Here is a 27,854-nt window from a genome sequence, read left to right as displayed (position 1 = left end):
TAAACTGCAAATTACAGGCTGCAAAGATTTAACTCCTATCAAATACCTAACAAAACATAACCCGGTGCTATAATTAGACGTCAGAGAAACTTGCTGTCTTTCATGAACCGACATAGCCAAAACCCCTCAAAATATCCTTGAAAACTAAACCAGCAAAGCGTACTGGAACTGGAACATTATCACAAACCAAACTATTGTTCACTAATGCTGAAACATGACCCATAACAACTTAAGAACAGGTTTTTAATAGCTATAAGTCATACTAAGTACTCATACATAGTCTCCAAATTGCATGGAACAAAAAGCTTTCAAAACACAGAGCCTAAGATGCTTTCTCAAGTCTATAGAAAGATAAGCATATGTTGTAATTACTTTTATTCAATTACAGAAAGAAATGATGATACACTGAACATAAAAAGAATAATGACAGGATAGTGACTTATTCTGGGACAGTTTCTAGTGGAACTCCATTGAATGCGATAAAAATGATCTCTCAGGAACAATAATTATAATTTCTATCTTATCTCCATAAAAAAGATGAGAACAAGATAACATGTCTGATTAACATCTTTAATGGGCCATAGTATTCTCTTGGAGGTGCTGCAAGACATTGGACAGTATAATCGCCAAAGAATCAAAATTATAGGAGATCCAAAGTACGATGTAGACGCAGACGTGATTTTGGATTACCAGGTGTTAAGTGAGGACTACTGCCTAGAACTAGGGAGGTGGTAATCCTGCCATACTCTGCCCAGATCTCTACTCATTTGGAGTACTGTGTTCAATTCTAGAAAGCACATTACAAGAAAGACCTAATCAAAATGACTATGGATCATAAAGGTCCTCTAGCTTTGGAGATAATATGATCAGTTCAAAGAATTGGGAATGTGTAGCCCGGAGAAGAGAAACTGATGGGGGCATCACAATTATCGTCATCATAGCATATATAGTATATAGTGCTTTAAGGTTTACAAACACTTAGGAAATATGTCATTTGATCCTCTAACACCCCTATGAGGTTTGTCCCCATTTTTAGATGAGGGACTTGCCCAGGTTAACACATCTGGTAAATGTCTGAGCTCAAACTTTACATCAAGTCTTCCTAACTCCCACTACAGTGGTTTTTTTTTACCCATTGTACCACTTAGCTGCCGTGTTATTTGTCTTCATGTATTTGAAGGATTGTATGTGGAAGAGGGATTCATTGTTCCACTTTGCTCCAGAGGACAAACGTACGAGCAATAGACAGAAGTTACAAAGCAGATTCAAGTATTTTCCTAACATTTGGAGCTATCCAGAAGGAGGCAGACTTGGTCGCCTCAGGAGGTAGTGGATTCTTTCTCACCAAAGGTCTTAAGAAGAAGACTGGGTGAACCCCTCTTGATGTTGTAGAGAGGATTTCTGTACAAATGTAGGCTGGAGTAGGTAGTATCTGAAGTGCCTTCTAACTTGGAGCATCTGTAATTTTATGGTGGCTTGTGGAGGTAGGCTGTAGCAGAAGGCTTCCAACACAGTGGATAGCTCCTCTACAGAAGATAATTCTAATAGTTGATACTCACATAGCACTTTTAAAATTTACAAAACTATATACACATCTGCTTATATCTTCATTATATTCCTGTGTGTGGTAGGTACTTCAGGTATTGTTTTACCCATTTTAATTTGAGGAAATTGGCTTTAAAATGTTAAGTGAATTGCTTATGATTACATAGCTAGTAAGTTAAAGTTGAAAATCAACCCCAGATCTTGTCTTACTCTAGATGCAATGGTCTTTCCACTATACCACATGAATTTCATTTTGCAGGAATTTTGAAGAGTTCAGGAACAAGAATCATGGATGATGAAAAGTTATGCGTGGGTTGAGATCTGCGCTGGTGGAAAGAATTTCTATCACTGATCCATCAATCACATTTTTATTGCCCTTACAGTTTACAAGCGCTTTCCTCACAACAGCCCTGTGAGGTAGGTAGTACAGATGCTGTTGTTGTCTCATTTTTTGAAATAAGTGAACTGAAGCCCATGAAACATAGTTAGCATAAGACAAACAGATAATATGAATATCAAAAAATATTTAACAGCCTAATTTAAAATTCCTTGACCATTGATTATATGAACACTTTAGCCAATCTTCTTTAATAAAGCCTCCCCTTTTTTGGGACCCCAAGTGTTGGAGGTACAGCTGGACAGTAGCTGCATCACGCAAGCAAGCAAACAAGCATTTATTTAGTGACTACTATGTGCCTAGTATGAGTGGGGAGTTGGGGCAGTAGCTCCAGATTATGTGATATATTCATATCATATATATGTATTATATATATATGCCTGTGTATACATATGTGTATGTTTGTGTACATATATGGTATAGACATATAAACACACACACACATACAAAGTGTTTTGGAGGTAGAGAGTCACCAACAAGCTTGGGAATCGGGAAAGGCCTCTTAAAGGGGTTGACATTTAAGCTAAACTTCAAAAAGGGCTAGAAGGTCCAACAGGAAGAGCATTTCAGGCATGGTCCATAGCCTGTACAAAGGCCTGGACGTGGGAGTTGAGATGTCATATAGGAAAAACAGTAAGTAGGCCCTTTTAGCTGGAGTAAAGAGTCCATGAGAAAGAGTAATTTGTAATCAGCCTGGAAAAATAGGTTGGAACTAGATTATGAAGGGATATAACTGTCAAATAGACGAGTTTACATTTTATCATGGAAGCAGTGGGGAGTAAAAGAAATTTCTTGAATAAAGAAATGACAGGTCAGACCTGTACTTTAGGGATGGTATCACTTTGGTAGCCATGTGGAGTCTGGATTGGAGAAAGAGACTTGAAATAGAGAATGACTCCAAATTATCTACAGGCAAAGCCTCAAAGAAAAACACAGCTTGGGCACAAGTTCAACTAGAATTCGTGGAAGAGATGAATCAAGAGGTTTTTTTTTAAGAGTTACAATGATTTTATAAATGAATTAAAAGTTTGAGAAAAAAATGGAGAGCTATGAAAGAGAAACTATGAAAGAAAGAGATGAAAGAAATGAGAGCTATGAAAGACTTTGAAAGAGATATAACAACTTGGTGCAAGAGGTACAAAATCTTGCCCAAGCAATAGACTCCCTGAAAATTAGAATGGGCCAAAGAGAAATTAATGACTCGACACAACAAGAAGTATTAAAACAAAGTAAAAAAAAGACTGAAAAATAGAAGAAAATCTAAGGTATCTCATAAAATAAAAACAACTAACCTAGGAAACAGATCTAGGAGAGATGATTTAATAATCAGTGGACTACTTGAAAACTACCATTAACAAAGAAAAAGAGCTGACACTTTATATTTTAAGAAATTGTAAAAGAAAACTACCTAGATCTCTTAGAAGCACAGGGTAAAGTGGAAGTAGCAAAAATCCACCATTCATCTCCTGAAAGAAACCTCCAAATGGAAACTTCCAGGAACATTATACTCAAAATCCAGAGCTTCCAAATGAAAGTAAAAATACTGCAAGTGGCCGGGGAAGAAAGCATTCAAGTACTGAGGAGCCATAGTAAAGATAACACACAATTTAGCAGCCGCCACTTGAAGAAGTGGAAAGCTTGGGATACAATATTCCAGAAGGAAAAAATATAGGCTTATAACCAAGAATAACTTCCCAGAAAAACTGAGTATAATCTTAAGGAGTAAAATGAATCTTTAATGAAATAGAGGACTTGCAAGCATTCCTGATAAAAAGACCAAAATGGGGTAGAGACTTTGAAATACAAACACAGGAATTAAGAGAAACATTAAAAAAAAAAAGTAACTGTGAGTGACCAATATTAAGAGACAAGAGCAAGGTTAAATTATTTACATTCTAAAATGGGGAAATTATATATACCCCTTCAAAATCTTATCATCATCTGGCATCATCAAGGAAGACATAAGTCAGGGAACCAGGGAGTAGTTTGAATATGTTTTAATGGTCTTGAGAGAAGAAAGGAAAGGGAAAGGGTAGGTATTACACAGGGGTAGGGGGAAGGAGATATCATTAAATCAGGGCACACAAGTAGAAGACTATGCAAAGAGGAAAGAGGTGAACCTCACCTTTATCTGAACTGGCTAGAGAAGGGAAGAATGCACAAACACATTTGGATGCAGAAATACATTTCATTCACAGAGAAAAGTACAGAAGAGAGGGAAGGATGAGGAAGTGGAGGTTAGCCGTACTGATCACTTACTCTTTAATTCTATTCCCGAATTACCTTTGCCACACCCATATCCCCTACTGAGGCACTGTGGTTTAGTGGAAAGAGGGAACTGATTCAAATTCATAAGAAGACAAGTCATCCCCTAACTCATAAATAAATATAGGAAGTACTTTTCCAAGGAGGAGAGCCAAGCTTTCAAAAATCATATGAAAAAAGTCCTCTAAATCAGATCTTGCCACAGATTTTTGCTAGCTGTGTGACCATGGTCAAGTCACTTAACCTTTTTCAGCCTCGGTTTCCTTATCTGTACAATATGGATAATAATAGCATCTACTTTACAGGGTTGTTAGGAAGATCAAAATGCAAATTTTAAAGCACTATGTAAATGCTAGCTATTAACAGAACAGTGCAATCATTTGAGAGGCTACCATTCAAGCCTTATTAGAACAGGAAATAATTTTGCCAGAATGCTAATCAGCTAAGTTACATTGTCAGTCAATAAAAATTTATTAGGCAATGATCAAATAAGGTCATATTTGTAATGCACTTAGCATGGTTGCTTGACACATAGCAGATGCTGTATAAATGCTTATTCCCTACTCCACCCCCCATTAAGAATCAAGAAGATGTATTGGCTTCCATGCCATCTTAAGGAGGGAGGTGGGGAGGGGGGAAAGAAAATCTGGAACTCAAAATCATGCAGAACTGAGTGTTGTAAACTAAAAATAAAAAATCTTAATTTAAAAAAAAAAGGGGGGGCAGAGCACCAGCCCTGGAGTCAGGAGGACCTGAGTTCAAATACAGCCTCAGATACTTGACACACTTACTAGCTGTGTGACCTTGGGCAAGTCACTTAACCCCAATTGCCCTGCCTCCCCCACTCCAGAAACAGAAACAACAACAACAAAAAAAAGAATCTACTATGAGCCGGGCAAGCTTACAATCTAATGACCATCATATCAAATAGCTGAGTTTGATCCTTCCATTGGCCTCCCTCTGATCGCAGCTCCTGCTGCTGCTTAGGCCGGCCCTCTATCTTCCCTGCGGATTGGTGATGGGAAAGGGGAGGACACCAGCTGTCATTACTGCAGAAGTTTTGATGCTGGTGGAAGGAGACAAAGGCAGCCAAGGGGTCCAGTAGAAACCTGACTGGTTGAGTTCCTGCTAGCTGAGTGATCTATGTGGGGATCAGCCACCCCTCCTGCCATTGTGTTGGATTATAGAAGGATCCTCCTCCACCCATCACATAAATCATATTTGTCACCTGGAGGGCTGGGTCTAAAAGGTCATGAAGAGGAAGCTGCCTCTTCTATGACCACATTTGCCCCTAGAGTCATTAGTTCTTCAGCATCCTTTTAGGGCTGAAGATGAAGCTGGCCCCCCAGAGTTCCTGGGTATTCACCAGAAGCAGGCAGAAAATATCTGAGAATGTAAGGGAGAAGGCCCCATTACCATTGAAACAAGTTAAATTTAATAAAGTATAAACTGAATTTAATATCACTAGTAGGAGGAACATAGCTGAACAGAGTTACTAGCGCCCAGGAGGGACTTCCCTCAGAAGGTAAATTGTAAGCCATTGTAAGGAACTGAACCAGACTCAGAGCTGGAAGGGGCCTCTGAGATTATCTACTTCAATCTCCTCATTTTATAGATAGGAAAACCGAGGTCCAGAGTCCAAAGTCACAAAGGTAGTATAGAGCTGGGATTTGAACATGGTACCTCTGACCCTGAATGCAATCTTTTTACTAGCCTACTGTGCTTTCCGGGACACAGAAGTCCTGAAGTGGGGATGTCAAAGAGATTGGCTCAACTATAATAAAGAGATCATCATGGGGAATAAGGAAAAACAAGAGATTTACAAGTTGATTAAAAGCCTTAAATGCTTTTTGAAAAAATTCAACCTGATACGGTCGACAATTCTTTTTTTTTTTAATTAATTAATTAATTTATTTATTTTTAAAATTTTTTTTTTAATTTCTTTATTTTTTAGTTTACCACACACGGTTCTACATAGTTTTGAGTTCCAGTTTTTCTCCCCTCCCTCCCCCCTCCCTCCCCAAGATGGCATGGAATCTCATATAACTGTCATGTATAACTTCGCATTGAATTAATTTATGCACTAGTCAAGTCGTGGAGAAGAATTTTGACCAATGGAATGAATCATGAGAAAGAAGAAACAGAACCAAAAAAAAAAAAAACCCAAAAACAAAAACAAAAAAGAAGCAAAAAAGGCGAGCATGTAGTGCGCCTTGAGGTGTATTCAAACTTCGCAGTTCTTTCTCTGGATGAAGATAGCATTCTCCATCGTGAGTCCCCTGGAGTTGTCCTTGCACCTTAGGTTACTGAGAAGAGCAAAGTATGTCAAGGTTGGTCCTCACGGAATCCATATATCTGTGGTTGTGCACAACGTTCTCCTGGCTCTGCTCTGCTCACTCAGCATTATGTCGTGTAGGTTTTTCCAGGTTGTTATGAAGTCTGCATCATCCCCATTTCTTATGGCACAATAGTATTCCATCACCTTCATATACCACAGCTTGTTCAGCCATTCCCCAATTGATGGGGATCCCTTTGATTTCCAATTCTTAGCTACCACAAAAAGAGCTGCTATAAATATTTTTGTACATATGGGTCCTTTTCCTGCTTGTGTGATTTCTTTGGGATACAACCCTAGAAGTGGTATTGCTGGGTCAAAGGGTATGAACATTTCTATAGCCCTTTGGGCATAGTTCCAAACTGCTCTCCAAAATGGCTGGATCAGCTCACAACTCCACCAGCAATGTAACAATGTTCCAATTTCCCCACATCCTTTCCAGCATTTATCATTTTCCTGTTTTGTTATTTTAGCCAATCTGACAGGAGAGATGTGGTATCTAAGAGTTGTTTTGATTTGCATTTCTCTAATCAGTAGTGATCTAGAGCATTTTTTCATATGCCTGTAGATAGCTTTAATTTCTTCCTCTGAAAACTGCCTGTTCATATCCTTTGACGGTCGACAATTCTAAGCCACGTGAACAGAGGAGAGGCATCATGAAATCAAGGTTCCAGGATTTCTGTAGTAGCATTCAGGAAGCAGAAAGACAAAAAGCGCAGAGATCAATTAAGCCTCTTGTGACAATTCAAATTTGAGGTGACAAAGGCTTAGCCATGACTAAGAGAGGAAGAAAAGGCAACAAGTATTTATTAATTGCCCACTTTGTACCAGGCACTGTGCTAACTGCCTTACAAATATCACATCCGGTCCTCAGGACAACTCTGTGAGGCCGGCCCTATTAACTCCGCCCATTTAACAGCTGAGGTATCTGAAGCAGACAGAATTTAGTCGACTTGACAGGGTTTATACAACTTAAGTGTTTGAGGCTGGATTTGAACTCAGGTCTTCCTAACTCCAGGGTTAGCTTTAAACATGCATGAAATACCTCTTATGTGCTAGGCACTAGGAGATATACAGAGACTAACAAGATTACTCTCCCACCCAAAGGAGCTTTCAACTTCACCTAAGAGCCAGCCAATGTTGGTGAGAGATCAGACGCTAGAAAAGGACAGAGTGAGAATGGGCAAATAAGACTTCACAGACTTGATTTACAGAACCCAGAGAACTTGAGAGGAAAGTGATAAGTTCATTTTTTTAATGTTAAGTTCCAAATAATAGTAAGACCTAACATATATCAGGATATAATGACTAGGGTGATGAACTTGGAGTTGGAAGTCCTGGGTATGAATCCTTCCTCAGATACTTACTATGTGACCCTGGGCAAGTCATCTAAACTCCCTGGGCCTCAATATCTCAATGACCTCTAAAGTCCCTCCCAGTTCTAAATCTATGATCCTATGTTTCTATTTTCTCAACGCTCCAGTCTAACATTAACACTACTGAAAGCTATCCTACTCAAACATAGATGAGCTGATGTCACTTCGCTACTCAAAACCCTCCAAGAGCCCCCCAGTTCCCTATCGTATAAAAGTTAAAATTCTTTTCATGGCATTCAAGGCCTCTATGACATGGTACTAGCTTTATCTCATTCTACTTTATGCCTCAGTCCAGGAGTGGGGAACCTGTGGCCTCGAGGACACAAGTGTCTTTCTAGCTCCTCGGGTGCAGCCTTTTGACTGCAAGACTTCACAGAACAAATCTCCTTAATAAAAGGATTTGTTCTGTAGAACTTGGACTCAGTCAAGGGGCCATGCCCAAGGACCTAGAAGCCCACATGAGGCCTTGAGGCTGCAGGTTCCCCACCCCTGCCTAGCAAAATGGGTCCACTCCTCATCTGATACATGTGAGTTTCATGCCATGATTTCCCATTTTGATACCTTTGTTCATGATGTTCCCTATTCCTTGCATGGCCTCTCTCTTAACAACCACCACTAACTTTGGCCTGAGAAATTCCTGCCCCATTCTTTCAACCTCACATTTTGTTATCCCCTCAAGGAAGCCTTTCCTTGTCCCAGTTAGTATTGAAACCCCTTTGGATCTTACTTAGTACTTGTTTGTGGCCATCTCCACTCGTCCTGAGCTACATCTTGCCACTGGACCCAGATGGCTCTGGAGGAAAAAGTGAGGCTGGTGATTTTGCACAGCCCTCCCTCACTTAAATCGAATTCACTCGCAAGTCATGGCATGACCTTCTTGATGTCATAGTCCTCGTCAAGAAAAACGGACCAACAACAAGCACTTGTTTATACTTCTGTACAGTGTATTCATTTGTACTATAGTTTGTATGTATGTCATAAGATCATAGAGATATGAAAGGGATCTCAGAGACAATGAAAGAGTTCCCTCATTTTAGTTCAACTGCTCCCCCCACCCCATTTTACAAATGAAAATTTTAAAACCCAGAGATTAGGTGAGTCATCTGAAGTCACTCAGTGAGTATCGGGATTGAGATCTACACCTAGCTCCTTTGGAAAAATGAAAGAATGAAAAAACATTTATTAAGTGCTAATTATGTGCGAGGCATGGTCATCTTCCCCTGGAAAATTTTCTTCTGAACTACTTGGTCTTTTCACATCTAACTATACAAATTCCAGGAAAGGGAGGGATAATGTTTAATTGAAATTTTTTCTTCTTCTACAACAGTGCTCTGCACATAGTAGTTACTTAAACCTGGTGGTTGGTTTTTTTTTATTTGCCAAACTATTATTATAAAAGTAGAGATGTTCTGTAGATGGGAAGAGATTTGAGTGACCAGACGTCTCATTAAAATCTAGGCCCAGGGTCTGAATCTAAGCATCTACTGTCAAGCTTCCTAATATCCAGCTCCCTACTCCAGAAGCATCTAGCCTCAGGCCTATTATCTCTAATGTCTCAAGCCCAATATGGGATGGTCCAGAGTATCACCCCACTTCTCTGTCTATGACTCGACAATCTATATACTCATCCTTGTCTGCTTACCGGGATCCACCTGTCCTTGTTGACCCCATGTATCTTATAGGGCAGAGGGCTGCTTAGAGAGAAATTCTCTGCATATGACCTTGTATAGCAGGAGAGTAGTAACCAATACAGGATCTTAGAGCTGAAAGGGACTGCTGACACCATCTAGTCCAACCCAACTAGAAGAAGCACATCCCCTATAACATACAGGACAAGTGGTCATCCAGCCTTTGCTCGAAGACTTTTAATAGGAAGAAACCTACCTTCTGAGGCAGCCTATTCCACTGCAGTAGGAGGAGAGGGAGGAGGAGGAGGAGGAGAAATCGCAGCAGCAGCAGTTGTTTGTCTTCAGTTTTTGAAGAGAACCAGTGACATCACAGTCTTAACTTGTGCTTGAATTGGATTCTAGTGAGGCAGAGCTACCAAAGTCATCAGCCTCACTCTCTCCACCAGAATTGTAGAAGTCCAACAGCAAGACAAAAGTCAAGAGGACTGGCAGTGAATGACCTTGGCATCTTCAATGCCTGACCAAGCTCTAATCACTCCACAGCACTGGTTTCAACCACCTTCATGGCCGTTGGAATAAATTGTTCTCATCTGCTCACTCCACCAGGGGGAAGTCTTCACATGTTGGGGGTAGACACCCCCCTCACTCACCAATGGGTTTAAGGCCTGTCAGTTACCCTCAACCTGATTTAGCCTGTCTGTTGAAGATGGTTTTGAACAGGGTGTGGCCACTTGAAATGCTACAGATTCTTGGAGCCACAGGTAAGAGTTGGGTGAATTAGAAAGACACCAAAGGTGGAAGAGCAGCCCTGAAAATGGCTCAGCAAGCCCTCACACCAGAGGTGCTAGTCCTCTTGAACATCCCCTACACCCCAGCAGTAGTAGATGCAATGGCATGTTGGGCGCAACAAGTCTCTCCTGGGGATTCTGGATCACTGTCCAAAGGATTGGAGTGGATGGACATTTCTAATAAGGATCTGGCTGTGGCATTAGCGTCCCTGGAATAGCTGTTATTATTTGCATCTGTGAAGGGGTATTGTCAGCTGGCCCACCAATCAGCAGAGAAGGAAAAGTGGCTAGAGGGGTTAGTATCACAGTAGGGCCTGGAGGGTAGGGGTTGTGAGCCCTGAGCAGTAGACACATGGGGAACATGGGAGGGCAAAGAGCTTTAATTAAAATTAGCCCCTGGAGTGGCACAGTCTGAGGAGTTGGGGCGGGGGTGAGCCAGCAACTATTTTGAGCACAGCTCCGATTGACGGGACATATGTCCTGGGTAGTACTGAGCCAAGGGATAAGCCACCCAACTGGGGGGAGGGGTAGGAAAGGCCTAGAGGTTGATAGCAGTAGCAAGACAGACAGACGGGAAGGACAGGGGTTCTAACCCCTCAACTTTTTTCTTGGGACAGTTTCTAAAAGGCAAGGGCCACAGGCTGAGCTAAGTAATGGGTGCTGAGGAAGAGGTTCAGGTCACGCTGTCAGGGGGAGCTCCATGGGGCTTCCGACTACAAGGGGGTGCTGAGCAGAGGAAACCTTTGCAGGTGTCCAAGGTAAGGAAGACCCCCGGTGAGGGGATGGATGCAAGGAAGGGGAATATGAGGGGGAGTCTGGAGATAGCCATGGAAAGCTACAAGGAAAGAAAGGGTTATGGTGGGGGGGGGGACTGCTGTGCGTCCTACATGTGGGTGAAGGGAGGTGGATCTCAGCACCTGACTTCATATGGGGACTTTGCGACACAGTCCTGGGTATAGAAAGGAAGGTAGGTTCTACCTTGGCTCTGTGGGACTCCTTAGGTGTTAGACTGGCACCCAGACTTTGGTCTGCATGGTCTGTCCCCTACTAAATCTCCATATACACATACCTGAAGCTTCAGGCGGTTGAGGAGGGACTCACAATGACCTGCTAACCTGTCTAATCTTGCCAGGCTCAGATATTGCACAAATTTAGAGAGATCTCTCAGCTGGACTCATAGGGAAGTGGGGAAAAGGGACGATCTGGGTACAATCCTGGCCAGTTCAGAGGTCAGCATTCTGCACACATAATCCTCCTGAGCTCTCTAAGATTTGGTTGTTGCTATGGGAGTATCTTTCCTGAGTATGTAGATATTTTAGGACCCTGAGGGCCAGAGAGGATCATAGGACCCTAGATTTAAAGAGATCCTCTAGTAACTAGAGTTTTACAGAACAAATCCTGTTATTAAGGGGATTTGTTCTGTGGAGTTTGGATTCAGTCAAAGGGCCACTCTTGAGGACCTAGAGGGCCACACATGGCCTCAAGGCTGCAGGTTCCCCACCCCTGCTCTAGTTCAACTACCTTTGTTTTACAGATGTGGAAACTGAGGCCGAGAAATGTTGTTACTTGTCCAAAGTTGCACAAGTAGTAGGCAGCAGAGTCAGGATTTGAATTGGGGTGTTATTGGTCAATGTGGGTACAACTCATGGAAAGCAGCCTTCTAGGGAAAGACCTATAAGGTCTAATGCCTCCTCTTTATAGCATTTCCAAACTTTTTTTCTCATGCAAAATTCTGATTTCTTCCCTGCATACAGTGGTTCATCCACTGAATCTGCCCATTCTCTTTCCTCTACAATCTCTGCTCCCATCTGCTCAGTAGTATAAAACTTCCTATACATTGTGGTCTTTCCTGCCCTAGCCCTTAACTGTGAGGTCCTCCCTATGTATGTTCCTTATTCTATACCATCTCTCTCTGCATTTGTCTAACCTCTATTCCCTCAGATACGAAGGAGAAGTCAGGCAGGCCGAGCAGGGCTTAGAGAACAGGACCAGCTATTGTCTATCAATGGGGCAGTTTGCACCGGTCTTTCCCATGCCAGTGCCATGAACCTCATCGATGCTTCGGGTGCCCAGCTCATCCTTACTGTGCGGAGGTAGGGACACCTTATCCCTCCTTGACCCATGGCCCATCTGCCCAGCAGAGTTCCCATACCTTTCCCCAACTCTGGGCTCTTTCTCACCAACCCGTTCTCAGCTTCCTAAATTCTCATTTGTCTGTGGCTATTTGGCTATTTGTGGCTGGAGGGGGTGTGTGTGTGTGTGTGTGTGTGTGTGTGTGTGTGTGTGATAGTGTGAATGTTGGAGCTGGGAGGAGGGTCCTGGGTATGTGACTGGGGTGTGTTTGTGTGAGTGTTGGTGCTTCTTTCAAGCCTGGCCCACCTCTTGTCCAGCCTGTCTTCTGCCCACATCTCACCACATCTTCCCGTTTCACCCTCTTTCTCCCTTAGCCTCTTTTCTAGTCTTGTCCTCATCACCTTCCAGCCCTGCTAGACCTTCCCTTATGTTCTAAGCACATTTTCTGCACTTCGAGCAAAGTCTCTTGCTTTTTCAGTCCATCTCTGGTTGTTTCTTCATCAGCTCATTTTCCCATCTTTACCCAACCTAAGCCTTGTGACGTGACTCTACATTCCTCTCTCCTATTCACAGGGTAGGAGATGTAGTGCCTGTGCGTTCTCCATCCCCTGGTGAGCTTCGAGTGTTGTCTCCTTCATCCCCCCTGAGTCCTGAGCCCCCTGGGGCTGCAGCACCTCAGTCTCTACAGCCCGGAAGCCTGCGATCACCCCCAGACAGTGAGGCATATTATGGAGAAACAGATAGTGATGTAGATGGCTCTGCCACCCAGGAGAAGCCCCGTCGTCCCCGTCGCCGAGGTCCCACCAGGCCCACACCTCCAGGGGCCCCACCAGAAGAAGTCTCTTTATCTGACAGCCCTGCAGAGCCTGCACCAGCCTCTCTGGAGTCCCCGGCTCTGGGAGGCAGCCGTGTGAGCTCTCCATCCTGGGAAGATGGGGCATCTATTCAACCGCCTCCAGCTGAAGCTCTGTTGTTACCTCATGGTCCACTCCGACCTGGGCCCCATCTCATCCCCATGGTGGGGCCTGTGCCTCACCCAGTGGCTGATGATCTCACCACCAGTTACACCCAGAAAGCCAAGCAAGCCAGTGAGTGACTGACACCCTTCTTTGAAGCTTAGCACCCAAATCTCTCTTCAAGCCCTCAGTCTAGGCTTTTCCTTCTGCCTGCTTCATCTTTTCCCTTGAATTTATTCTGTGAGAATAGGCCAGGAGAGTGGTAGTGGTGAAAGGGAACAATGACCATTTCCATGCTGCCCCCATCGGGTCGGGGTTTTTCCCCTTCTTGATTTAGAACAGTGAGAAGGCTCAGCTGGATCAGCTAGGGGCCAGAAAAGGACGCTGGGGAGGGAGAGGAGGGAGTATGAACAGATGCAGAGATGTTTGGCTGAGCAGGGGCAGATAGACACAGGGAGTATTTGGAGGTCATGTAAGAAAACGTCAGCGTTATTTGTAGGTACGATATCAGAGCTGGTAAAGAAAGTTGGGAGGAGGAGTCAAAAGAGTTTGAAAGCAGAGTTAGAACTAGGGTGAAATCATGAGAGGCCTGGTTAATGGGGAAGGGTAAAGAGAGAGGTCTCCAACTCTTTATTTCTGGCAAGAATGTAGATCTGTGCAGAGGAGGCCAGTAAGTACCACTTATCTCAGGCTCTTTGCTATTTTTGGTGTGGACTATAGAACAGAGTCTAAGAGTACCACCCCCAGGATTTCCCTGGCATGCCAAAAGCCTCAGACAGCCCTCTAACCCCCTACCTTCCTCCCTAGCCACTATCCTAACTCCAGATTTCAGCTACACAGAACTTCACAGTTTGGGGTTTAGGCAGACAGAGTACCATGATTTAGAGAGAATCTCAGATCCCTTAGAGGTTTCTAAACTGTATAAAAAAGACTTCCACATCTCACACAGGGATTCATGCCTAGTATTCCACCCTTGTTGAAATTCTTATCTTTGTCTCCTATCCTCCATCTCCTCCCCCTTGCCCCTCAACTCCTAGTATATTAGTCTATGGGCCAGGGATATTTTTAACCAGGCAGTTCTCTTGCTGCTGGCCCAAGAAACTCATTGTTTGATGAGAGGTAGGCAGATGCCTATGTCCATCATAGCAGGACTTGTGGTGGGGTGGAGTTAGGGGAGGGGGACTGAGGACCAAAAATAGCCCAATGAGCTCACTCAGCTGCCAGCTCCGAGGCCAAGACAAAGAGGCTTTAAAAGGTGTTGGGGAAGGCCCAAGCTGGTCCTGCTCCAAACAACGGTGCCTTGATCAGTATGGAGACCTTCAAACCTCTCAGCCAGGAGCCTCTCAGCCAAGCCAGCTGGGACAAGGCCCCAGGCTCTGGACCTGAGCAGCAGGACCAACCATATGCAGGTATCACCCGCCCATATTGAAAGGATGCCTAGGAACTGGGATGGTAGGGTATCATGGAGAACCAGGGGTGGGAGGTCTAAGGGAAAGATTGCATCTCTTCCCTCCCTCCTCCTTCTTGTTCTGCTTCCCCCTTCCCTGAATAACAAGCTGGGGCTGGCTCCCTTTTCAAGAAATGGGCTGATGTTCACATCAGGGAAAGTGTTTATAGGCACATGAGGAGAGCAGCTGAACAACAGTTGGTATTTGTGAATGTGTGTGGAGAAGAGTGAGAACACACTTGAGAGCTCTTATATTTGAGAATGTGTATAAGCGTTTGTATGGTTCCACGTGAACAGAGAAAATGTGTAAGGGTGAGAACCCAGAGTAGGAATGTATGTATATGTACACGTCAAGAATTTATGATGTGTTTTTTGGATTGGGCTAGGCCCTAACAACGAAGTAGCTTGGTAAGAATTGGGAGATATGGGCTGGGGACCCAGGAATAGGTAGTATCTAAAGTCCTAAGCAGGGTCATCGGCTGAACTGGGCATCAGACAGATGCCTTTCTCATCTCCTGGCCCCGCCCTGCCCCATGATGCTGAGAAGGCACAGCAGCTGTGTGTTCCCTTTTGTTCACATTCCCTCCTGGTGCAGTGGCTTCAGGGCAGCTCTGGCCCAGGAGGACAATATCTTTCATGCCATCACCTCCTTCACCTTCAACCTGATTGGGGGGGAAGGTGGAATTCAACTGGTGACTCTGAAGTATCAACGACCCACATCACTTGTGAGTAACATGGGTATGGAGTTTGAGGGGTTATGCTAAACTTCATAAAGTGTTAGCTGAATACAAAGAGAGCTCTCTCCATATAGGAGAGGGACACGTAGAATGTGTATAAATGGGAGTGTGTATGTGTGAGTGTGACAGCATGTGTAACTATCAGGTATGATAGCCAATCTGTAAATTCTGGTTCAGTTGAATTTAGTCTGCTTTGGGTAAAGGGAGGCAGATTTTCCTTCTTACATGGCCCCTCTGGAGGAGAAGAGTGCCCAGTCTTATCTTCTTTGTCTCACTGATCCTTGTTTTATCTCTCTGCCTGTGAGAGGTGCCACCAGAGTCAAAAATGGAGGCCAGGGAAGGGTTAGGAATGTTGGGGGCAGGGAGGGAGCTAAATAGAGCACTGCTTTGGGAGGACAAAAGCAGAGCTGGGAGAATGAGGGGTGAGGAGCGGAGACAAAGGGACTGGGAAGAAGGCAAAGGCCAGCCATTGGTGGGAGGTTTGTCAGTTGGGACAGCTAGATTTTGTCTACTCCAGTTGCCTTTGGTTTCACCTTCAGCCCCAGCAGCAACCCCACCTTACCGCTTCTGTACACATGGATTGTGTGTGGCCTTTGGACATGGGAAATAGGAATAGTGTGAAGATGGGCTTTCTTTTAGGCAGGAGACACCAGATGGTCAATATGGCTTGTAAGTCCTGGAGGGTAGAGAGTAAAGAAAAGAGGAGGCTGACCTGAGCTGGGAAGAGCCCAGGGACTCAGCTGTCTGGGCTGGGGAACAGGACTTCTTGAGGGTAAGGGAACCTAGCATAAGCTCCACAATGTCCACTGACCATTCCCCTCCCTTCCTTTCCTTCAGAACTACAGCGCACAGAAAGTGTCCAAGAGAAGAACATAAAGGAGGCAAAGACCAAATGCCGGACGATTGCGTCCCTGCTGACAGCTGCACCCAATCCCCACTCCAAGGGTGTGCTTATGTTTAAGAAGAGGAGGCAACGGGCCAAGAAGTACACCCTGGTCAGCTTTGGGGCTGCAGCAGGAGAGGGAGCAGGGGCGGGGGGTGAGGAGGAAGAGGAAGACGGCATCCCCCCGACCAGTGAGTCTGAGCTGGAGGAGGAGACCTTCTCGGACGCCCGAAGCCTCACTAACCAGCCAGACTGGGATAGCCCCTATCTGGACATGGAACTGGCCCGCTCAAGTTCAGGCACAGCAGAAGGGCAGGGACCAGGGCCAGGGGGTGGCCTCAGCGAAGCTTCAGGGAGAGGGGCTCGGCTTTTTGAGCAGCAACGGCAGCGGGCAGCTTCTAGCTCCCTGGAACAGCCTAATGACACCCCTCCATCCCTGCTGAATGGGAGGAGCCCTCCACCCCCACGGCCCCAGAGCACCCCCCCAGAGGTAGCCTTGTTACCCCCCAGCCCAATGCAGCCGCCTGCTACCAGTCCCATTCCTTTAGCCCCTGCAGGGGGAGCCTCTCTCCCAGCCACAGGCATTTTCAATCGGTCCGCAAGGCCATTCACTCCAGGGTTCCAAGGGCAGCGCCCAGTCACCACTTCAGTTGTTTTCCGTCCCCTCGCTCCAAAGAAGGCAAATGAAAGCATCAGCAGTCCCAGTCCTGTTCCTCCTCCTTTCTTGTCATCACCCCAAGGTCCCAGCCTTACCCCCAGCTTCTCTACCCCAAAGGATTCTGGCAACATACCAGTCTCCATCTCCACCAATGCCCCAAGCTCCTCAGGTCCAGTGACAGCTACCACTTCCTTATATATCCCTGCCCCAAATAGGCCCATTACACCTGGAGGTCTCCCTGACTCTCAGGCCTCTCACAGCATGGCTGCCATGACCTCTACTGCTTCCATCTTCCTGTCTTCTCCCCTGAGGCCAACTGGACTCCCCATGGCATCCAATCCAAGTAAACCTGCCCCTGAGGCTCCCAGTACCCGGGAGCAGAGAATATCTGTGCCTGCTCCCCGCACAGGCATCCTGCAGGAAGCACGGCGCCGAGGAGGGCGTAAACAAATGTTCCGTGCGGGGAATGAAGAGAAAAAGAATTCACCCAATCCTGAGCTGCTGTCATTGGTACAGAACTTGGATGAGAAACCTAGGGCAGGAGGGACTGAGTCTGGTCCTGAAGAGGATGCCCTGAGCCTAGGGGCTGAAGCCTGCAACTTCATGCAACCTACATCGGGCCGAAGTTTCAAGACTCCACCCCCTGTGACACCTAAGACTCCGCCCCCTATGGCACCTAAGACCCCACCCCCTGTGGCACCCAAGCCTGCACCCCGGAGTCTTCCTGATGGTCTGGTGAATGGGACTATTCCCTCCACAGGTGTCCTCCCTGAACCGCCTAGGCTACAGGGCCGAGGTGGAGAGCTATTTGCCAAGAGGCAGAGCCGGGTAGATAGGTATGTAGTGGAAACCACACCTGGTCCTGGTCCTGGTCCTGGCCCAATCTTTAGCTCCCGACCCCGCAGCCCCTCTCCCACCCCTTCACTGCCTCCTTCATGGAAATACTCCCCTAATATCCGTGCCCCACCTCCCATTGCCTACAATCCACTGCTTTCTCCATTTTTCCCACTGGCTGCCCGGACCCTTCCCAGCCGAACGCAGCCTCAGGGACCCCGAACAACCACAAAGCCAGGTATCAAGGCCATCGACTTTATGAAACACCAGCCCTACCAACTCAAAGCTGCCATGTTCTGCTTTGATGAGGTTCCTCCAACCCCTAGCCCTATTCCTCCAGGGTCTGCTAAGACCCCTCGAGTCCAGGAGATACGTAGATTCTCTACCCCAGCTCCCCAACCCACTTCTGAGCCCCTGGCACCAACTGTGCTCCCTCCCAGAGCAGCCACTTCACTGGATGAGCCCATCTGGAGAGTGGAGATACCCCCAGCTCCTATTCATGCTCCTAGCCCAGCTCCAACTCTAGAGTCTCCCCGAGGTCTCGGAGCCTCCCCTGGTTCCTGCAGCTTCCAGGTGGCCAGACCCAGGTTCTCAGCTGCCAGCTCTGGATTGCAGGCACATGTGTGGAGGCCTGGAGCAGGCCATCAGTGAATTGGGCACAGCCAAGGGAGCTAGAAAATGGCTAGCAAGGTCTCAGAGCAGTTTCTGACACCCCAAATCCTCATCTCTAGATACCTGGAGAAAGTTCCCCTGCCAGGGGGGCTTGGCACTTCCTTTCTTGGTATTCTCTGTCTGTCTAGCTTTCTCTGCTTTGCTATCTCTTGCCTCTTTTTCTGTTTGTTTCTCAGCTCGTGTGTCTCTGCTTCCCTCTTTGCCTTTTCCTCCCTACTCATTTTGTCATTGTACCCATCTATTTGTGACTCTCTCCTTTGATGCTTTGCTTTTCTCTGTTGGCCTCCTTTTGTATGTAGTGAGTTGACTGAACCCAAATGCAAAGAGAAGGCACTGCCCCTGTAGCTTTAGGCATGGGTAACTGATGAGAAAAGGAACCTGCTGCCTGGCAGGTAGTAGAGAGACCAGGTTCTGGTCCTCTCCTTTCTCCTCCAAACCTGGCCCGTACCTGGACATGTGTGTTTGTGCCTACCTAAGGCTAGAAGGAGTAGGGAGGCAAGTTTCAGCCTGGGTTTTATCCACTGCTCTGCTAAGGTATATATAGAAAAAAAGCCTTTTTGTCAAAGAGAAGCTGAGAGATCATTCATTTATCTCTCACAGGTGATCTGTATAGTACCCCACAAAACTAAGAGACACATTTTTTGGAAATGAGGGAATCTTAATAAGATACCTGTTGAGATGGCTTTCTAATCCCTAAAACCTTTTCTCCTTCCAGTATATACTCTAGCCTTCCTTAGACCTCAGTCAACCACTCTTGCTACTGGGGGTAAGATGGGTAAAGAGTTGGTTATGGGAGTAGAGAAACTGATGGCCCAGGGCAACTTTGGGGAGGGGGGCGGGATAAGAGGACAGACTTAAGTTTGTTTGAAGATAGATTCCTCAGGATGGGAAGAGGGTGGGAATCTCCAAGGGCCTATGCTAACTTAGCATGAGTAGTGGGCTGTGGAGAAAGGAAAATTTCCTCTGAGCAAGGATGAACCATACGCTTCTCAATGGATCTAAGTCAGAAAAGGGCTACTACTCTAGGACATGGCACTTGGGACAGAAACTGGGGGCAAAAGAGAAGCTAGGGTGACTAGGCCAGAGCGGGGCAAAGTGCCGGGGCGTGAGAATGGGTGTCGGCAGAATGAAAGTGGGTAAAGACGGATTGTGCGGGAGAGGGGAAGTATGACCCGACTTTAGGGACAGGAGTTGTTGGCAGAGTCAGGGAGGGATGATGGTAGGGTGCGAATCGGTAAAGTACTGTAATAATAATAGCTAACATTCGTACAGCACAACGTGCCAGGCACCAAGCTAAGTGCATTACAAATATCTCATTGGAGCCTCACAGCAAGCCTGGGAGGTAGGTGCTATTATTATCCCCATGTTACAGATGAGAAAACTGAGCCAAATAGAGGTTAGAGAGACTTGCCCCGGGTCACACAGCTAGTAAGCATCTGAGACTGAATTGGAACTCAAGTCATCCTGACTCCAGGCTTAGTGCTCTATCCATGGCATCATCTAGCTGCCTCCAGCACCTGCGGAGAAGGTCACAAGAGCCTGTGCTGATTCCTTTGTGTCTGTCCTTCAGTCTGTATCCCTGCTGCAGGCACTACGAGCACCAGGGCAGTAGCAGGAAAACATCCAGAACCACGTCTCCTAGCCCTTCCCATTCCCATAGGACTTACGTCCCCATGTCCCTGCTTTAGGCTTTAGACCCCGATCGCTGAGCCGGGGGTGGAGGTGAGGGGTTAAGGGGAAAGGGAGCAGAATATGAGATGCACTGTCTCTAGGGACTCCTCCCCCAACCACTTCTGCTGCTTGGTTTTTATATTGTTTCCCTTATGTCTCAGGTGTGAGTCACTCTCCTTTGAATTGTGCACAGTAATAAACTTGTATCCCACATCTTATTAGTTACCTTGCCTCTCAATCATGCCTTTGTCCTCAGTTTCTACACAACAACCTCTTCTTCGCTTGTTCTTCAGCTCCCCTTGGTTCCTGTTCATACCTGCTTTCCCCATCCGGCTGCCTCCTCTTCCCTATTCTCTCCTGTGTCCCCCTTCTTATTCATTCTGCTTGGACCTTTTTTACTTTTCTCCATCATCTCTCAGTAACGCACACACATATATACATATACATACACATACACTTTATCCATTTCCCTCCAGTGCTGCACAGCAGAGAAATGGCTCAGCATCTAGAACCGAGAGTAAATCTTTGAGACTACGGGTCCTGTTGTTCCTATACTTTTGTCCATCACTGAGAATCTTGGGGTGGGGCCGGTGATAGTGAAGAAAGCCCAAGACGGAGCAGAAAGAAGAAATTACCACTACGGGTTGGGCGGGGGAGGGGGGAGGCTTTTAGGGAAGGGAGAGTGCCACACCTCCCATCCTATCAGTAGGGGGCATGCTTGTGTCACTAATCAGCCCAAGGTTCCGTGAAAGCTCCATCAAAATCACGAGATTCCCATAGAAACCTAAGGTGTAGGCAGGAGAGCATATGGGCACTCCCATCTCTCCAGGTGGTCCTAAGCAATCACAGAAACCAGTACTTGCTGGGTTGGTTTTTTTTAAACTTACTTTGAATCAGGGTAGGTGGTCAGGACTGAGGACAGAAGGTAAAGAACAGTTAGTACAGACAGCACCCCAAAACTACAGATCTCAGGGTGGTGAGAGGTGTTCTGGGATTTAGGGAGCCATTCCCGAAAGTAGTTAAAGGTCAACAAAGAAAGGGTCAGGGACACGGACAAAAGGAGTGTTGGGAGATAGATCCCAGATGCAAATGTAAACAGATTGGAAAGTGCTGGGGCAGGTATAGACAAAACAGGGTGAAGTGCAGGGCTTGACTGGATACAAAATAGAGTTCTCTCAAAGGGGTTCTTAAAATCAGATCATTAGCTGGATCAGGGTGGGGTAGAAATAATGGTAGTAACAATATAATATGGATTTCTGGATTAAGACTGAGAAGTCTTGCCAGGGCTACTGGGGAGTGTGAGGCTGGTGAATCACTTGAGCTCAGGAATTCTGAGCCCAAACTAAATCTGGACCCAGGATGGTGAGCTCCCCAGTAGGGGTGAACCCACCCAGGGAAGAACCTGAAAACCAAATTATCAGTCTAATCAGCAGTGGGGTCAGCTCACCAGTGGCTTCGGCACTTCCAGCCCAGGTGAGATAAGTAAACCCAGGCAAAAAAAAAAAAAAAAGAATTGAAGTTAGGTAAAAGAACCTGAAAGTTGGGGAGACCCAAAGAAAGCTGGCAGGGCTGGAGAACCTGAAGGTATTTATTGGGCCTTGTCATCCAAAACATTTGAGCTCCAGACACTAGGCACTCATGAAAACAAATATTGGCTTACAAGAAGAGCTGGGGGTCAAGACTCTACCTGCCCTCTCTTGAAAAAGCTACTGGAAACTCTGGAACAATGGTTAGACATGAGAAAGAGAAAGAAGGTACAGACTGTAAAAGGAGAAAGTGGAAGGAGCAGGACCCCGAAGGCCCTGGGGGCCTGTCTGAACTTCATTCAGGGACCTCCTGGGAGAGAGGGATCTATTTAAAGGCGAGGCCTGCTCCTCCTCCCCCAACCAGAATAGCCTTGTGGGTGTTCAGAACATCTTAGATTTCAGTCACAGTGAAATCACCTTTCTTTTCCTCACTGATCTTTCCAGGTTTCCTCTGCACAACCCACCCCTCTCCTCCACTTCCCCCAGCTCCCCCATGGAGCAACTGTTGGCCTCCATATCTTCATCTCCATAAAAGAACCGAATATCTCTTCACCTCTCCCTTCCCCTTCACTTCTCCCCTAGGGGCTCCAGTGTCCTAGACGCTTTTTAGGTCTTTGTCTCCAGATAATAGTGGAGAAGGAAATGAATAAACAGGGCTCAGATCAATCTTGAATACGGCTCAGGCAACTCCCTTGAGTCTGAGAGTCCTCTCTGTGCCTGGAGGGCGGGGTCTTAGGCCAGGGTCTCAGTATTCCCCAATGCCATCTGAGCTGCTCTCACTCATCATCTCTATTAATAACACCCCCCCCCCACCACCCCTACACCCGCCCAGCTCAGGTTCTCAGGTCAGAGCTGCTCAGCTCTCCACAGCAACTGGACCCCTGGGGGAGACACTAACCATACCCGCTCCTGCCACAAACTCCCAACCTGTTCAGCCTGAGGGTCTGAAGCTCCCAGTGGGACTGGTCCTGTGTCTGTGTCTGCAGCTGTGACCCTTGGTGAGTGCCACCCCATCCTCTTCACCCAGCTGTCCAGTGGAGGGGGGAGGGTGTGGGTGGAGAATGTATGAAGTAAGGATCATCAGGAAGATTGGAAGAAGAGCCAAGGAGTTTAGGGAGCAGGGAATGAAGGATGCAGGTTGGACAGCTTTGGGGGGGAGGGGGATTGGCTGGGCCAAAGAGATGGGGGAAGGGCACTGGAAAAAAGGGAAAAGGGCTCGGGAAGTCTGGAGCTGAATGGGAAACTAGGAGAGGGAGTTGAAGTAGGTGGGGAGGAGTTCATCAAAAGGCTTTAACTTGAACCTGACTAGGTGGCTAGTCCTTGCAATTATATAAAAGCTGTAGCAGGGCTGGAGTTGGGGGGGATGGATTGAGCAGAAGCAGAGTGTGCTGAGTTGCCATTTCTGTCTGGGAGGCACTGGGGCCCTTGCCCAGAGTAGAGCTGGGGGCAGATGTTTCTTCCAACTCATCTCCCACTCTGCTCCCAGATCCAATTACAGTGACTTCTACACTGAGCTGCCCTCCTCATCCAAGTTTCCTGCTCCTTTGAGATTACTGAACTATTGAGAGTTAGGGATCAGAGGGACCCTTGAGGGGAGACCCTCTAGTGTTAGGGTAAGGGGAGCTGAAGTGTTGGGAGAAGGGAGTTATATTATCACTTAAAGGCAAAGTCCAAACAACAGAGCCAAATGCCAATTCCTTCTCTCCATAGGAAACATTTCTGGCAGAAACCTCTTTGCCTTGGCAGAATGGGCCTCAGATTCCAGCCCTCTCAGGCACTTTCTTGACTCTTTAGTGTGACCTATCACCAGCTCTAGTCCTATCTCTGAATTTGGAATCACACCAAGGCAATGGAGTCTGTCTAATGCCATGTCTTTTTCATATTTTCCTATGCTAGCTGGGGTTATCCATGGAACCTTGGGTCAGTTGGGTGGGGAGTGGGGGAAGAAACAAGCATCTGCATAATAAGAAGAGGAAAAGAAAGAAGCCCTAAAAGGGGAGAGAAGCCATTATAAGGACTTACTCTTTTCTGTCCATTCTCTAAACTTACCAACAGGCTGACCTGAAGACCTTCTATAATGCCACTCTCAGGAACTCCAGCCCCAAACAAGAGGCGGAAACCCAGCAAACTCATCATGGAGCTCACTGGAGGTAGGCCAGAGACGCCTTTTTCCACAAAAAATAGTCACCCCCTCTCCCTTACCCCCCCCCAGACAGATACACAGACAGGCACAGGACCTGTGAGCAGTATCATAAATCTATATGTCCTAGGGGTCAGGGCAGGGATTTTCTTAGGAGGGGGAGCCTCTGGTATGGGAGGGAGGCCTACCCTTTAAGGATGGTCATTCTCCATCCCTTCTGCTTCATTCTGACAAAAGCTCCATAAGACATTGTCTCTAGGAAGTTAATCCTTCTGAGAATCATTCAATTGGACTGACTGGGTGGGTACCCCTGCTAGTATCATTCAAGGATGGCAAGGGATGCTGTAAGTACCCAGGGAACACATAACCAGAGCAGTTGGATGGAACGAAAGGCATTTCCCTCTCTTGAAGTGGCCACAGCCAGGCAGATTTGTTCCAAAGTTCATTCTTCCCCTCTTCCACCCTCTATTCTATATTGTCCTCTAAGCTCTATCCTTCCCCCACCTCCATATCCCCCCCTTTGCTCCTCTAGCTTCCTCATATCCCTGCCCTTTCATGTCCCTAGCCCAGTTATTCTCTCCTTTGTACTGCTTTCTTCCTAGCTTGAAGCCTGGGGGTAAAAACTTAATCCTAACACGGGGAAGATATTCCCCACTTCCCTAAATGCTCTGAGATTAGGGACTGGGATCTAGGTTACGTGCTTTTCTCTTGTTGAATTGAAAGCTTACAGGACTACTTGCTACCTCCAAAACAGAGCCTGTATTTGCTTTGTTTCCCTCCCCTCCCTTCCCTTCCCTCTTCTCCCCAAGGTGGGCAAGACAGTTCAGGTTTGAACCTGGGCAAGAAGATAAGTGTCCCAAGGGATGTGATGCTGGAGGAACTGTCATTGCTCACTAACCGTGGTTCCAAGATGTTTAAGCTCCGGCAGCTGCGGGTTGAGAAATTCATCTATGAAAACAACCCTGATGTCTTCACTGACAACTCAATGGTGAGCTGTGTACTCTTCAGATCACCCATGTCATGAACCTCAGATCCCAATGTCTCCCATGGCAGTTCTTTGGTGAATCCTAAATCCTGAACCACTTTAGCCTTAAGTCCAAAGTCTTCCAACAGCTCCTTGGGGAGCCACAGGCTAGTATGGGCCAGAGTCCTACCTCATCTAGGAAGGGGAATAATCCATGGTAGTGTTGGGCAGGGCAAGGAAAGAAGACACTGCTGTCTTGTTGGGAGCTATGGAGAAGCTCTCCCTTTTAGATCCCCTTCCTCCAGGCTCATGCCCTATGCCCAAGAAGTTGGAGAGGCGTATGTTAGCTGAGAAGCTGGATACCTTCTACAGCTTTCCTAATAGAATGGGAGCAGATGGTCACAGAGGGGTAGGGATAGAGCCTACATCGTCCATCCACCCCTCTGTAGCAGGGGGCCCTGGTGCAGTGAAGTCACTGAGCTGTTGAGGTCTAACTTTAGAGAGCCAAAAAGCACTTCTTCCAGCTTGTGATCTTATTACACGGCAGTGGAGGGTGGGGGAGGGGTGGTGCAGTTTGTAGTTCACGGGGAAGGTCCTGAGATCCTCCTGAAGAAGCTAGCTGGCGGTTATTTTTAGTCCTTTTGGCCAAGGCTTATGTTGTCCTTTCGGCCATCCTCTCTTTCGCCTTAGCTATGGTTTCACTGTCAGGGAGATCCTGTCTAGCAGCTACTGTCACAACCCACGCTGACTCATCATCCCTGAGGAGAAGAAGGGTATCAGGGATATCACTGCCGCTGTTAGATGTCATGGGGTGGGGAGTGGGAAAAGGGCCCTTTCCAGCCACTTCCCCATGGAAACTTCAGTCCTTTGTGGCATTCCTAGACCACTGGACCATTTTTATTTCTCTAATTATAGCTGGGCTGACAGGTGTCCTAGGCTTCTTTGCCTCAGTGAGAGACTGGGCAGTGAGAAAGATGGCGATGAGCTTCTTTCCCCACACTAAGATGTAAAGCAGGGGAGCTGGGGAGGCATGCCTCCTGTCCTTAGGGCTCACTCTTCCTCCTTCCTCATTCTTGTCCCACCCCTCAGGTGAGTCCAGTCACTACGTTGTCTGTTATACATGTTAGGAAGGTGTTGTCTCTGGAGACTGGAAGTAGTCTAAGTGGCAAATATCTTTCATTATCTCCTTTCCCTTGCTCCCACCATCATGTCTTCTTCCTCTCTTTTTAGGATCGTTTCCAGAAGTTCCTCCCCACAGTGGGAGGGCAACTGGGCACAGATGGTCAAGGATTCTCCTACGGAGGAGGAGGAGGAGGAGGAGGAGGAGGCAGCAGGGGCCAGATGGGGGGCAGCGGTTCTGCTGGACAATATGGCTCTAACCAACACCAGCATCATCAGGGCTCTGGGCCTGGGTCAGGGGGCAGAGGAGGCCCTGGGAGCCAGGCTGGTGGTGGAGGGGACAGCAGAGAGGGTGACAGTGCGGCAGGGACAGGTAAGTAGTCCACCTCTCAGATCAAGCTCTTTAGACCACAAAGCACAGCTACTCTCCTATCTTCCACCCCCAGAATGAACAAGCATCACTCAACAAGTATTTATTAAGAACTTGCTATGTGTCAGGATGGTGCTAAGTGCTAGTGATACAGATACAATGAATGAAACAAGCCCTACTGGCAAAGACTACATTCTGACTATGGACTGAGATATTTGGGTGGACCTGGGTATATGTGAAAGTGTGGAGCTACTGCCCATGGACAAAGACTCTTAGGAGCATTGTCTTAAGTCGTCTTTCTGGCTTTCAGATTTAATCACATAAACAGACTTCTCATTCTGTCTGCCTTGGGCCCAGTCTCCTATTAGGACCCAAGTGCTCTCCAATTAGTCCCTAGGGTATAGACATTTTTTGTTCCTGGGCTTCAGATCCTCCAGTGTAGGGCTAAGGCATTTAATTTTATTGGTTCAAGTTCTCTGTTGAACTAATATGTTTGTTCTCCTTTCTCTCCATCCCCACCCCTGTACCCCTCGGCTCATAGGAGACCATGCAGGTGGAGATGGGAAACATGTCACTGTGTTTAAAACCTATATCTCCCCATGGGAGCGAGCTATGGGTGTTGATCCCCAGCAGAAAGTGGAACTTGGCATCGACCTGTTGGCCTATGGGGCCAAAGCTGACCTTCCCCACTACAAATCTTTCAACAGGTGGGGACTAGGGGCAAAGGAGTGGGGAAGGGAGAAAAGGGTAGAATGGGTGTGGAACAAAATGGGTTATCATGCTCTCAAAAGGACAGGGACTTAACTTCTAGGGGGAGTGTTATCTGTTGGAAATGGCTCTCTATACTCTGGGTTGAGGACTCTTGTTCTGAAGCATGTGACTTAACCTTTTTCCAGGACAGCGATGCCTTATGGTGGATATGAGAAAGCTTCCAAACGCATGACTTTCCAGATGCCCAAGATAGACTTGGGACCTTTGTTGAGTGAACCCTTGCTTCTCTATAGCAACAGCCTCTCCAATAGGCCCTCTTTCAATCGTACTCCTGTCCCCTGGCTGAGCTCTGGGGAGCCTGTTGACTACAGTGTGGATGTTGGGATTCCCCTGGATGGCGAGACTGAGGAGCTATGAGGAGCTCCCTTCCACCTTATCAAGGCTCAAGGTCCCCTGCCCTGATCCCAATGAGGTAGGGAGGAGTTGCTATGCAGGGCACCTCCAGCTCCAAGTCCCTGTGTTTGTGGGAATGAGGGAAGAACAGAAGGAAGGAAAGCTCTCCCTTGATTCACCAATCCATGTTCCCACTTGAAGTGCCATTTCCCTAGACACAGGACTCCCCAGTCAACTATTCTGTCACAGGTAATGCTCAATAAACGTCTTCAAACAAACTCACTCTTCCTCTACTTCAAAGTCAGAAAAGAAGCTATTGTTAGTTATGCACAGAGACTAACCAGAACCAAGCATTTGATAGCCCAG

General features: G+C 46.7%; 2 protein-coding genes across 3 annotated transcripts; both read left to right on the top strand.

Annotated features, from left to right (window-relative positions):
* The first annotated feature begins 10,844 nt into the window (after window positions 1–10,844).
* SYNPO2L (synaptopodin 2 like) lies at window positions 10,845–20,483 on the top strand. Of its 2 annotated transcripts, XM_036734260.1 has the most exons (4): window positions 10,845–11,092; window positions 12,276–12,427; window positions 12,981–13,495; window positions 16,385–20,483. In XM_036734260.1, exons 1-4 carry the CDS (start codon window positions 10,988–10,990, stop codon window positions 18,571–18,573), a joined length of 2,961 nt encoding a protein of 986 aa, XP_036590155.1. In that variant the 5' UTR covers window positions 10,845–10,987; the 3' UTR covers window positions 18,574–20,483. The 2 variants fall into 2 exon arrangements, with proteins under 2 accessions (XP_036590155.1, XP_036590156.1); XM_036734261.1 differs by lacking the exons at window positions 10,845–11,092; window positions 12,276–12,427; window positions 12,981–13,495 and adding an exon at window positions 14,637–14,772.
* Window positions 20,484–22,729: 2,246 nt separating this feature from the next.
* MYOZ1 (myozenin 1) lies at window positions 22,730–27,532 on the top strand. The gene is made up of 6 exons (XM_036736019.1): window positions 22,730–22,789; window positions 23,847–23,941; window positions 24,741–24,919; window positions 26,126–26,387; window positions 26,926–27,091; window positions 27,281–27,532. The coding sequence occupies exons 2-6, from the start codon at window positions 23,869–23,871 to the stop codon at window positions 27,510–27,512; spliced, it is 912 nt and encodes a 303-aa protein (XP_036591914.1). The 5' UTR covers window positions 22,730–22,789; window positions 23,847–23,868; the 3' UTR covers window positions 27,513–27,532.
* Window positions 27,533–27,854: the final 322 nt, after the last annotated feature.

The sequence above is a fragment of the Trichosurus vulpecula genome, chromosome 8 (genome assembly GCF_011100635.1).
Source record: "Trichosurus vulpecula isolate mTriVul1 chromosome 8, mTriVul1.pri, whole genome shotgun sequence".
Lineage (NCBI taxonomy): Eukaryota > Metazoa > Chordata > Mammalia > Diprotodontia > Phalangeridae > Trichosurus > Trichosurus vulpecula.
The sequence above is the reverse complement of the archived record's forward strand: the minus strand, read 5'-3'. Positions and strand labels throughout refer to the sequence as shown.

Excerpts from the sequence above, each read along its gene's own strand:
- SYNPO2L (XM_036734260.1), top strand. The coding sequence starts at position 10,988 with ATGGGTGCTGAGGAAGAGGTTCAGGTCACGCTGTCAGGGGGAGCTCCA. Across the intron at positions 11,093-12,275 it reads AACCTTTGCAGGTGTCCAAG|ATACGAAGGAGAAGTCAGGC; the intron begins GTAAGGAAGACC and ends CTATTCCCTCAG. Across the intron at positions 12,428-12,980 it reads CTCATCCTTACTGTGCGGAG|GGTAGGAGATGTAGTGCCTG; the intron begins GTAGGGACACCT and ends TCCTATTCACAG.
- MYOZ1 (XM_036736019.1), top strand. The coding sequence starts at position 23,869 with ATGCCACTCTCAGGAACTCCAGCCCCAAACAAGAGGCGGAAACCCAGC. Across the intron at positions 23,942-24,740 it reads CATCATGGAGCTCACTGGAG|GTGGGCAAGACAGTTCAGGT; the intron begins GTAGGCCAGAGA and ends CTTCTCCCCAAG. Across the intron at positions 27,092-27,280 it reads CACTACAAATCTTTCAACAG|GACAGCGATGCCTTATGGTG; the intron begins GTGGGGACTAGG and ends ACCTTTTTCCAG.